General features: G+C 31.0%; 2 protein-coding genes across 5 annotated transcripts; both read right to left on the bottom strand.

Annotated features, from left to right (window-relative positions):
- Positions 1–2019: 2019 nt before the first annotated feature.
- Positions 2020–2935, bottom strand: LOC137833042 (uncharacterized). Its single transcript, XM_068641431.2, has one exon. It carries the CDS (start codon positions 2705–2707, stop codon positions 2138–2140), a length of 570 nt encoding a protein of 189 aa, XP_068497532.2. The 5' UTR covers positions 2708–2935; the 3' UTR covers positions 2020–2137.
- A 1009-nt stretch (positions 2936–3944) lies between these two features.
- LOC137831136 (mitogen-activated protein kinase 20) lies at positions 3945–11022 on the bottom strand. Of its 4 annotated transcripts, none has more exons than XM_068638687.2 (10): positions 10469–11022; positions 8557–8961; positions 8081–8208; positions 7880–7939; positions 7016–7165; positions 6754–6909; positions 6376–6587; positions 6154–6252; positions 5012–5169; positions 3945–4644 (listed from the first exon to the last, which is right to left on the bottom strand). In XM_068638687.2, exons 2-10 carry the CDS (start codon positions 8951–8953, stop codon positions 4196–4198), a joined length of 1809 nt encoding a protein of 602 aa, XP_068494788.2. In that variant the 5' UTR covers positions 8954–8961; positions 10469–11022; the 3' UTR covers positions 3945–4195. The 4 variants fall into 4 exon arrangements, with proteins under 4 accessions (XP_068494788.2, XP_068494786.2, XP_068494785.2 ...); XM_068638685.2 differs by having other exon boundaries at positions 8557–8955; positions 10469–11014; XM_068638684.2 differs by having other exon boundaries at positions 8557–8955; positions 10410–11010.
- Positions 11023–12064: the final 1042 nt, after the last annotated feature.

Below are 12064 nucleotides of genomic sequence, written 5' to 3'. Positions count from 1 at the left end.
ATGTGAAACACATAATGTTTTATCTGATAGACGATATAGCATGTGTGAGCCTCATTTGAAAAGCACAGTTTTTATTAAAAAAATACACACATTTTTTAAGTTAACGTTGCACCTAACGAAATTCTTTGAGTTTATTTTGTATTGTAGAAAATGTTCTCATCTTCACGTCTATCCAACAGATTTTGCTTATGTAAACATTGGAAAGACTATCTGTCACATGTGAATATAAGTTTTACTCCATTTTAGATGAAAGTTCTCTCACTAAGGCCTTATAATTTATTTTCACAATCAGAATGTTGTTTAAAGAATATACAAACATTAAAGCCACATAAATTTTCATATCAATAGTCTTCCAAGTTAAAGAAAGATAACGAAGTGGTCAAAAGTCATCAAAATATTACAAATTTGTTGCTCAAAGTTTTTTATGCCCTTAATTTCATAAGAATAATATATGTTCATATAACAAACTAATAGTGTTCTACCCTATATTCGTTAAAAGATGTGTTTCTTTACCTAGTGAACAAAATCCTTATGATTTTTTTATTACTCTCTTTCTTTGTAAAACCTTTAATCAAAAGTAACTATATTTTCTATAATATTTTAGATCTAGTGAGTAGTAATTATTGTTTTAAACAATATTCAAGGTTAAGTTATGAGTATTTATATTCCAAATAATAACTAAGAGTATATATGTTTTAAATAATACTTAAATTTTTAATGATAAATAATTATGTTCAAATAATAATTAAGTTGTTTTAATCAAGAGGGATTAAGATACAAATAAATACTCGCTCCCTTGTACATTTAAATTGTATTTCACATGACTAATTAAAGAAGAAAAAAAATATTCTGATAACATTGATTAATAAAATTTTAACCAATGTTCACTACTACATTTTTCTCAGTATCATTATTCAAAAACTTGATAAAAAAATACAATAATTATGATTAATATCAACCAAAATTATTATTATCAATATGAACTAAAGATAATATTAATTAAGAAAAACTTATAAACTTTAATAAAAGAATAATATCCACCGAAAACTTCACTTAATATTATTTAATATTAAATCAATTTTGTGTTTAGTGGTAGTAAACTAAATATTCAATTCAAGTAAATCAAATAAAATTTAATAAACCTAAATTAATTTTCAAACATCAAACGAAAATTTTAAAAAAAAAAAATATTTTATAATTTTAATTGCTATATTTTTTTCATATTATATTGTTTTTATTATTTTTATTATTATTATTATTATTATTATTATTACTTCCAATATTTTTATTCAAATTTAGAATAAAGTATTCCATACTTTTTTAGATAAAACAATTTATGTTCATTAATGCAATACTTAAAATATTTTAAAATATAATTCTAAAAATAATATAATATTGTCATAGTTAAAAATAACCAATGTAAAATAATCTTGTAAAAGAAACATGTTATTACAGATAAAATAAATAATGTAATATAACACAAAATAAAACATTTTTTTCGGTGTCGGTATGTTATTTAATAAAAAGTAAAATAAAAAATTTCCACATCATGTTTAAGAAAATAATGAAGTTGTGTTTTGTAAGTAAATAACAGAATATCAAATTATTTCTTATATAAAAAACAAAAAATAATAATAAATATTGTAAAGACAACTAAAATAATTATAAAAAGTTAAAAATTAGAGCTTACTGAACACCATTTCAAAAAATATTTACAAACGTTACAAGCTACTACAAAATCGTGTTTACTCAACATTAGAAATAAAAGTCAAATAAACTTTTCAATTAAGTAAAAAAAACATAAACACTAATTAAAATCACTAGTGCATAGTCTTGATATATAAAAATGTCATTAATTCTGCAATAAAGAATGATTTTATCAAAACAATAATTTAAATATAAAAGTGTAAAAATGTAACAACAACAATAAGTGATTAAAATTAATCTTTATACTATTTCAATGTATAAAGTTAACAAAAGAAATTCTCTATACTCTACTTTTTTTTTAAATAATCATTATTAATTGAAGAATAGTTCATTTTAAAGTGTTAAAGAATATTAAAAAAATATTATTAATATAATTCCTATTATTATTAAAAAAAAAAGAGAATGAAGTTGAGTATGTCACCTTGAAGTGTCACCTACGTTTTCGAAAACAGAAATAAAACACAGCAACCACGGCGGCACCTCCGGCAGCCACCAGCGGCCACATAAACCCTAATCCTTTCTTCTCTTCTTCATTTCCTCTTTCTCCGTTCCCTATCCTTTCAACAGCCTTCCCTTCCTCTAAATCTTTGATTCTCTGCTTTAGCGTTTCAATCTGTTTCTCTTTCTCGCCAACCTTTTCTCTCATCTCCTCCTCCACGCGAACTCTCTTGCTCTGCTCCTCGCTCTTCCGCACTTCCAGAACGCCGATCCTCCGCTCCAGATCGCGCACCTTCATCTCGCACTCTGCGTTCAGCTGCTTCAAAGTCTTCGTCTCTCTCTCCAGAAACACCAGCGTTCTCTCTTGATCCTCGAGCACGCTGCTCAGCGCCGCCGCCTCTGATCCAGCCTCCTCGGCAGCATTCACCTCTGACTCCAGCTCCTCCGCCTCTCGCCGCAGCGACTCGATCTCCTTCCTCAGGTCCTGGATCTCATCCTTCTTCGACGCATTATCGCGCTCCAGCGCCTCCATCTTCGACACGGCGCCGTTCGCGATATCCATCGCGGTGGTAGAAAGTAAATCGAGGAGATTCAGATCGGTGTGAAGAGTGCTCGTGATTTCTCGGTGGCGAAAGGGAGGAGCGAGGGGAACAGTGGAAAGTAGTGCGAGAGAAACGATGACGAGGTCTCGAGGACGAGCATTTTCCGAGAAATTTTGGGAGGATTTTCAGGGAAAGGGAGAAGAGAATGCAACTTTCGCGCGCTTAGAGTTTCATTCTGTTATGCTTTTCTTTTTCCCTCGTGAAATGTTGGATTTAAACGTCAAAAACCTTATCTAGCTGAAACTTTATTTAATTAACTTTTATAGAAAAATAAAAATAAAAACTCTTTTAAGGTTAAATTAATTTATTATAAGTTAAACATCAATTTTTATAGAAATTTAATGAGATTTTATTTAGGAAACATTGGGTGTAAGAAAAATAAGATATTCCAGAAACTAACAAATAAAATTTAGTAAAAAATATTTACATAAATTTCCTCTTAATTATTTGATACATTAAATAATTTAATGAACATAACATGCTATTTTTTTATATTCCAAAATTTCATTTTAACTTACAAAGGTTATATGTCACCTCATGAGAACTATTTTTTAGAAAATTTTACCAAAATTCATTTATGAGAAACATTGTTTACTATTTTTTTTTAAACTAAATCAAATGTAATAAACATGTCCAATTTAAAATTAAAAGAAAAACTAAATCAAATATATTCTATCAAATGCCTCCTTAAATATTGAATTAATCTCAATTTCACACATTCTCATGACTCCCTTAGTAAATTGTCTTCTATTTTAGTAATTTTGACTTTACTTCTCGTTAAATATTTTACTTTTCCTATGATTTTTCTAAAACCTAAAATCACTATTTTAATTCTCGACTTTATTTTAAATTAAATTGAAAATTTTAAAGATCTTGTAATGACTCACTATCGTAAAACTAGTGTCACCGTTGGAGTACAGTATCGTTTATTAAACACAAACAATAATTGACCCATGACAACATAGGCCAAAATAAATAATTTAATTTTTTCAGGAGTGAAAAATTAAAGACCAAAAAACAAAACTTGTTCATTTAAGTTGTTTATATTTTTTATTCTCATCAAAGCCAATATTTGTTGAGGTATATGAGATGCTAGTTTTGTGAAATCCAATTAGTCCATTTAGAAGTACAAACACTCCAGATATTTGTTTCAAGGATGTGTCTTCACTGCACACACCAAAACTGAGGTTGTGGGGATTAACTTATAATACAGGTCTAAATTTCTTTATCAAAAGTCTCTTGATAGCATAGTTGTAACCAAAATTCATACCTTTATAGAACAGAGAAAGCTAACACTTTTTTAGGGAAGAACTCCCTCTAAGCTCCCTCACTCCCATTTTATACAAACCATCACCAAGACAACAGCTCTCTTGTCCTAAAAATGTCCTTTTTCTGCAGAGATTTCCTCCCCCCCTGGTCAAATTATTCACAAGAAAAACACCCTTCTTCTAGAACATTCTTGTCATACCATACTGAACAGGACCTACCTTTCTATGAGCAGGGGCACCAGCTGCAGCACTGTTTCCACCATATGTCTTTGGCTGCAACAAGTTTGTATCTATGACTATTTGATCACCTTGCTCTAACTTGTTAACTCCTGCCCTTGTCATAAAAAAGGGATTTGTATCAATATTAATAGCTATCTCAGGTGCCATCTTGGGATTAACTCCAACTTGTTCTTGTGGATGTGTTGCTTGCGAAGGCACACTCTTGCCAGCTTCTGTTGCTGCCCTTTCTTGGTTTCCACTGCTAGATCTCTGATGATAATAGTAAGCTGGGGGAACAGGTTGAGTAGGAAGCACAGAACCTCTGACAAACGACCTAGGATTATAAGAATCCTTGACAATGTCATCGAAGTCGTATGGAACAACTGGCCCCACAACTTTACCAGGTTTTGCTGGAAAAAAAAAAAGAGATTATTAGGCCTTGTTTGTTTATTGTTTCAAAAAAGGGTTTTCGATTTTCTATAATATAGTAACAAAAGGTGGCTCCTAGAAGATGATACTGCATTGAAGGATGAGAAAACATTCATCAGTTCTTTCCAAATTTTGGCTTAAAAAAAATACACTTGTTCCGAAAACAAATTTCAAAACTAAACAAATTTTGGATAAGGAATTGATTGCTGAATAATGTGAAATTAATTGCTGAATAATGTGAAATGGTTTCAAAACACAAAAGGTAGAAGGGAATCAAACATTCCCTTAATTATTAATCAATGATTATGCATGTAAACTTAACAGATAACAATGATAACAACCCCATACCTAGTGGAATTCTTTGTGGTCCCTGCATTGACCTTGGCACTAGAATTTTTGCATCTCTGGAATTCCTGTTGCATTCCTCAGCAGTTGGTCGGTTTTTGCTGGCAGCAATGTTTGTTTGATCTTTTGGGTGTATTGTATTTGAATGTACAATGGTTGACCTGTCAATAAGTCAAAAGCAAGAGAATATAATCAAACATATTATGGTCTCCTTAAAATCAACATGAATCATACAAATTATTAATAGTTCCTCCATTCCCTTTTAATTGTCATACTTTTGAACGATTTTTGTTTCTATATATATATATATATATATATATATATATATATATATATATATATATATATATATATATATATATATATATATATATATATATGTTGTTTTTAAAGTTCAAGATAATACTAATTAAATTTTTGTCAATTATATCCATATTATCCACCTAATCTTTAATTAATTTAAATATATGTATTTATTGTGAAGTAGAAATGAAAATGTTAAAATAGCAAACCTTATAATTATTTTATTGGGATCAAGAAAGCTTATTACATATCTTGGTTTCTACATAAAAACCTTAAGAGACAGATAAAAAAGAAAAGATATTAGAATGGGAGAAATGCAGCATGGAGTTGTTGAGGTTGATTTTGGTCTACCAAATTGTCATTGCTGCACATTATGCTAAGATATTGAAAGAGCAGCTAAATACTAAGGTTGGGAAGTTACTTCAACAAGAAGTGCTTGTCAGCTATAAATTACCATACTATAGACCACTCTGACTTCATAAAAAATGTTAGCAGGCCTGAACAAAGGATCAGCAACTCCTAGTTGTTGCCATTTTTGGTACTTTACTTTTAAAAGGAGAGTCAGTCACATCTTTGTAAAAAAACACCATTCTCTTGTCAACAATTGTTACTTTGCTATTGTAACAAAAACCAATAAAATGGATAAAATCTACTTTTGCATGTCTCTATTTGATAGATCATGGCTAAAATCAAATTAGTGATTTATATTATAGGACTTTCAATCTTGTGATTAGCATCTTAACATATGCATAATATAATAAAAAGTAACCACTGCAATTTGAATGTATCAAATGTCACAAGAAATCCAATGAGCAACTGAATTTATGAATCAGAAATATTACCTTGGAAGAGAAACGTGCTTTCTTTCAAGTGGCAAAACATGACCATTTTTACCATTTTCCTCCAGATGAGCAAACTGCTTTCTGAATTGATCAACGGCACTGTAAAGAATTGCACCAAAAAAGTAAACTACGATGAAATTGAAATTCGAAATTGACAATTATCAAGATGGCAAAAAAGATAACATGGATAAACAGTTGGAAACCAATTACTAAAACAAAAACCTTGGATAAAGAAAGTTAGTTCTCTCAGTTCCATTCATGTAGTCTTTCAATAGTTGAGGATGATACTCTAGAATCTCATGGAAAATCAGTTCTCGAATTTCATCCTTTGTGACTCTTCGTCTTTCAAATTCAAATTCCATTTTTGTGATAGGCTGGCAAGATGGCTCCTTCTCAACTTTTGCCAGCCCCTTGAAGTAAGGATCAGCCAACGCCTGAACACACAAAAATATTTAAGAAACATTAAGCACGACTGTCAAGATACCACATTATAGATTGTTATTCACTGTTATGATTCATTATATATTTTATTGTCCACATTATAGATACCACATTTCAATACACATACATAAACAGTAGAGCACAATGTAACAAACAAACCTCTTCGGCGGTAGGCCGGTCTTTTGGATCAAAGGCCAACAACTTTTCCAGTAGTCTCAGTGCTAAAGGGTCAGCATTGGAAAACTTTTGAGCAAATGACACAGGCTGTTTTTTCCTCATGCTAGTTAGGTATCTCCTTGCTTTCTCATTGCGGACCTGCATCCATCACAAAAAATGGTTACAAGCTGGCTTTGGTAACTTTTGGTTCAGAACTAAGCTACGCAACTTGAATGGTTCTTCTACAGTTGAAGAAAATATTTACCCGTGATATAGTATCCAGTGAAGGTGTCCCAAGCAGATCTGTCATCAGGTCCAATTGGTGTACTACATTTTTCCCAGGAAAAAGTGGCTTTCCCGTTAGTACTTCAGCAAAGATACAACCTATACTCCATATATCAATTGCTGGTGTATACTGCATCAAAATTTACTAAAAATTTAGACCTACAAAATATGAACCTAGAAATGGTACCACTGTGGTGTATCATTTTGCAACCAAATAAAATAAAAAGTTCAGAATGGACTATTTAACAACAGCCACTATTCACATAAATAGATGTTTTCCCTTAAAGCTATACAAGAAATAGTGTCCCATGTTTACTATGCTTCGTAAGTTTATAATGTGCGAGAAACATATGGATATATCTCTACTTGTAAATGTAAGTAATTTGCTTCCAGTCCACTCACAAGATACACCACATATATGCTAAACCGTATATTGCTACTATCGATAATTATGATTCTTGACAAAAAACAAATACCAATGACGTACAAAAACTACCGGTACAGAGAAACACAATTAGCTTCACACAGAGTAAAAATAATTTATTATCGAACACCAAAATGTTAGTTCAATGTATCACAAATTTCCTTCACAAAGACAATGGTATTGCAGTCAAAACTGAAGTGTTGGTTTGATGGCAGATAAAAAATACCAGAAACATATGTAACTTACAGACTGATAGCAAAAAGAACAGATTGGCCTTCAGTCCTAGGTCATGTGGTTAGCTAATTGATGGAAAAGGAGATAAAAGAATGAATGTTTGATGACGGCATGGTAAGTCGACACTCAGTACATTACTTTGTCTCTCACTTTTTTAATGTCTAGAGAAATCTGGAAAATCCATACCTTTGAGTAAAATGATCCACATAGCTCTGGAGCTCTATACCACCTTGTAGCAACATAATCCTACAGACAAATGCATTAAACAAGGAAAAAGAAAATTCATTCTCTTCCCTCCCAAATAACAACAAAAATGAAAACAAGAAAAGCTTAAATAAATTAAAATATATGAAGGAAGCAAACGATGCAAATGTTCAGAAAAAATACCGTCCAAAATATAGTTGTTGGTGTGTCACTGAAGGCAACTCTAGCTAACCCAAAATCACAGATTTTAAGCTTACAGTTTGCATTTGCCAATATATTCTTTGGCTTCAAATCTCGATGAAAGACATTTGCTGCATTATACAAGTTAAGAATTAGATACCCAATATTGACATCAGTGCTAACATACTTGTTAAGAAATAGACAAATGTTAGACCCTCCCCTTAACGAAGGTCTCACATTTTGACAAATACTTAAGGCATGCAATTTTAAGAGGATTCAAGGGGGAAGTGAAAATAAAAAAGGAAACCAAAGCAACTGATAAAGATAATGTGCACAATTCTAACATCACTATTGGTTGGAATGCTTGAAAAGCATTCAGTTTCAGATACAACTTCTGAAAGTAGAAGGCACACGTTATAGGCATTAGCCACACAATGTGCATTCACATATACAAGTAACTAAAACATAGCAATGTTTACCAGTATGAATGAACTTGAGTGCTCGAAGTAATTGATAAAGAAAAAATTGATAGTGTTCTTTTGTCAAGTCATCATTGGCTTTAATGACTTGATGAAGATCAGACTCCATGAGCTCAAAAACAACATAAATATCTTTAAAGTCCTTCCATGATGGAGGCAGGATAATGTGTTTTATTTCTACAATATCAGGATGTCGAAGAAGTCTGAGCAGCTTTATCTCACGGAGAATTCGAGCAGCATCAGATGTATGCTCGAAGATATCATGAATCTTCTTAATTGCCACTTTTTCTCCACTGAGAGTGTCAATGGCTGAACAGACAACACCATAGCTACCCTTTCCAATGACTTCTTGAATCTTGTACTGGTTGGCATCACCATATTCAGAGAAAAAGTCCATCTCTGTAACTTATGAGCAAAATCCAGAAAGTTAGACTTTGAAAGTCTGAAAACATTCGCAAATCAAACTAAAGCAACAAAGTAAAAGCAAAAACTTCAATATAGATAGAAATTAAAATAAAAAACATGTTTTCCTTCTCACGGATAAATTAACATACAGAATAAAAAGATTGTTTTATATTAGAAAATTCATATCATGGAATTACCATAGTATCAAAAAGTGTTATAATCTCAAAAACAGTTAGATTTTGTCTCCAAGAATATGATCATTTTCACACACATTGGAATAACACAGCCAAACTAACCTATATATATTAAACACAAAAACATGCATTGCTTCGATCTATGTTTTTAAAATTGAACTGGTAATTGCTGGTTCAAGGTATTGTTCAACTGGGATTGAACAAGTATTAATAAAATTATTTTAATAAAAAAATACAGAAACAAATATTAAAAAATATATAATATCATAATTTTATGATGCTAAAAACTAAAATAAAACACAAACTTATATAACATTTAAAATACATGTAAAAGTTTAAATAAACTATGTGTATCACGTTTAAATTGACATTTTAATAATATACATCAAAATTTATTAATAAAATAAGTTTATATGTAGACTAAAAAAGAAAATTACTTATGCCCTTCAATATCAAATACATATTTCTACATTATGTCACCACTTATTGTTCAAAATCAAATACATATTTACATGGAAGCAAATCAAGATTTTCTATTTTCTTTCAATTCAACAGGGATGTACACACTGATTCTGCAAGATCAAGCATCAACACATAAAATCCACATGCGTTCACCGACTCCAAATCTCAAGTGTTTATACACTTTATTAAACATAATTAATTATTCAAAAATAAATGAAACTCATTCCATAAAATCTGTAAAAGAAGGAATGCAGGCACAGAGAAAATAGAATAAACTAGAATCCTAACAAAACAAAAATAAATAGTAGACAAAATCCTATCCGATTAGGTCAAACTTGTAAGCATGTAAACCAGGGAATGCCATTTGGTACTGACACCAACTTGACAAGGCTCAACTCAACAAGTGTGGAAAGAGAAAATCAAAATATTATGGGTCAATAAAAAAGCAATCTAATTCGTTTAAAAAGCAAGTAAATTTCACCAAACCCTCCGAAAAATGTTGAAAAAAAAAAGATCTTGCGGTGCCAACCAAATCATGTGTTAGAAACATTCTAGAGAAAGAGAAACCAAATCATGGATGGACTCTAAGGAGACATGCTATATTGAAAAATTCTCAGCATAAACCATTCATTCACCAACACAACCATGGACTCACCACACTAAAAAAATTTCTCTCTCACACAACATTCAGATTAAACAAAAGCACACAAAATCAATCATTTTTCCCCAATCCCAATTACACAATTACAACGCCAATCAGCACAAATACACACCACACAATAAAAACTCCACCTTTTTCCAGTGTTCTCGCTGCATTTTCCCCTGACACCCAAAAATTCTCCAAAACATACCTATAGAGTGAAGATCAAGCCCAAACTGAACAAAATCAGGTCTCAAATTCACCTCCCTCAAAACATAAAATTTCTCACACCCTTTTCCTCACCCACATTTGCCCCACCTACCCCTGCTCATTATCACAAACCCACAACAGTGCCAGCTTATTCTCCCTTCCCCCAAACCCTTCTTCACCAAACATAGAACCCAGTTGAGATCCCACATGCACCTTCCCTTTCCAAAACCACCAAACTGCAAATCCAGAAACCACCGTCTATCATACACTCCACCCCACCAGCAAAAGCACTCTCTTTTCCACACAAAAATCCACCTTTCAGTTACCCTCAACCAAAAAACCACAATTTGTTACACCCCACAAAGCCAAACCAGAAGAACAACAACAGAAAGCAGGTGCATAAGATATGCGTACACCGACAAAGAGAGAGAGAGAGAGAGAGAAAAAAAATGGAAATTTCTTTTAGAACTTTGAGGCTTAAATCTAGTTGATGCCTTTAGTATATCTTATCCGTAACATATATGGAGAGATACGTACCTGAATACACAAAAATACACATACGAGTGTGCTATTGTTAATTGTTATATACAAATTTTACAAAACAGAGGCTGTGTAATGGGGAAAAGGTGGAGGGTAATTTAGTAAATTTGTGTGGCACAGGGAGATTCTCTTACCCTTTTATGGAATTATTGTTACGTCTCCCTTTGCGACCTACAGGTGGCATGTTGGGCAGGTCCAGGACACGTGGCGGGTTTTCAGTGGCTTGTGGTTGTAAGTTGAGTGCCAGGTGGCGGTAATTTTTTGTGTAGTGTGTCATTATTAGGAGTTTAAATTCTCTATTAAATTTTTTTATGTTATTGTTCTCTTCAAAATAAATAATGCATTAAAATTCAGTAAAGAATTTAAATTTGGTTATCTTAATATTGTTTGCTTTTTCTTGAAGTAGTGTGGAAAAATTAGCATGAAAATGTGGTGGTATTCACTTTGAATAAAAAAAAATTATTTGATTTATGTAATATATTCTAACTAATAGTTGAAAATTCTTAGAATATTTAAAATATTTTTTTTCATGAATTTTTCTTCATGAGCATAATTAAATTAATGAATATCCCATTAGTGAACTTTACAATAAATCATGAATATAATACAGAAGTTGACACTACAAATTATCATTGATTTTATACAGATGTTTACAATTATGTTAACAAAGATATATATCTTCATTTACTTCTTTTATAAATAAATAAAGGTAAGGTGATGCCTTTCAAATAAAACAAATTAGCATAATTGTTTTATAATTATTATACAAAAGGGTAAAAGGAGAATTTTAAGAATTTAAATTCAAGTCATCTTTGAGATTTTAATCAAACATTTATTCACTTGTGTAATAGTATATATTTCTATAACAACTTGTCTAGTATTTTACAAAGAAAGTATTAAATGAAAAATAAATATATTTAATATGTTGGGAAATTTAACAGTATTTAATGATTTTTTAATTTAATTTTAAGAGAATTAGTAAAAAGATTTTTCAGGAAGTTTATAATTAATATATTACAATAAATTCAAATCGCATACGGATAATTCATAATTATGG

The sequence above is a fragment of the Phaseolus vulgaris genome, chromosome 6 (genome assembly GCF_051622355.1).
Source record: "Phaseolus vulgaris cultivar YP4 chromosome 6, ASM5162235v1, whole genome shotgun sequence".
Classification (NCBI taxonomy): domain Eukaryota; kingdom Viridiplantae; phylum Streptophyta; class Magnoliopsida; order Fabales; family Fabaceae; genus Phaseolus; species Phaseolus vulgaris.
Note: the sequence above shows the minus strand (reverse complement) of the source record. Positions and strands in the feature narration are given on the sequence as shown.

Coding starts and splice junctions, on each gene's coding strand:
- LOC137833042 (XM_068641431.2), bottom strand. CDS start 2,707: ATGGATATCGCGAACGGCGCCGTGTCGAAGATGGAGGCGCTGGAGCGC.
- LOC137831136 (XM_068638687.2), bottom strand. CDS start 8,953: ATGGACTTTTTCTCTGAATATGGTGATGCCAACCAGTACAAGATTCAA. Junction 6,588..6,753: donor ACCGGCCTACCGCCGAAGAG/GTTTGTTTGTTA, acceptor TTGTGTGTTCAG/GCGTTGGCTGATCCTTACTT. Junction 4,645..5,011: donor ACCACAAAGAATTCCACTAG/GTATGGGGTTGT, acceptor TTTTTTTTCCAG/CAAAACCTGGTAAAGTTGTG.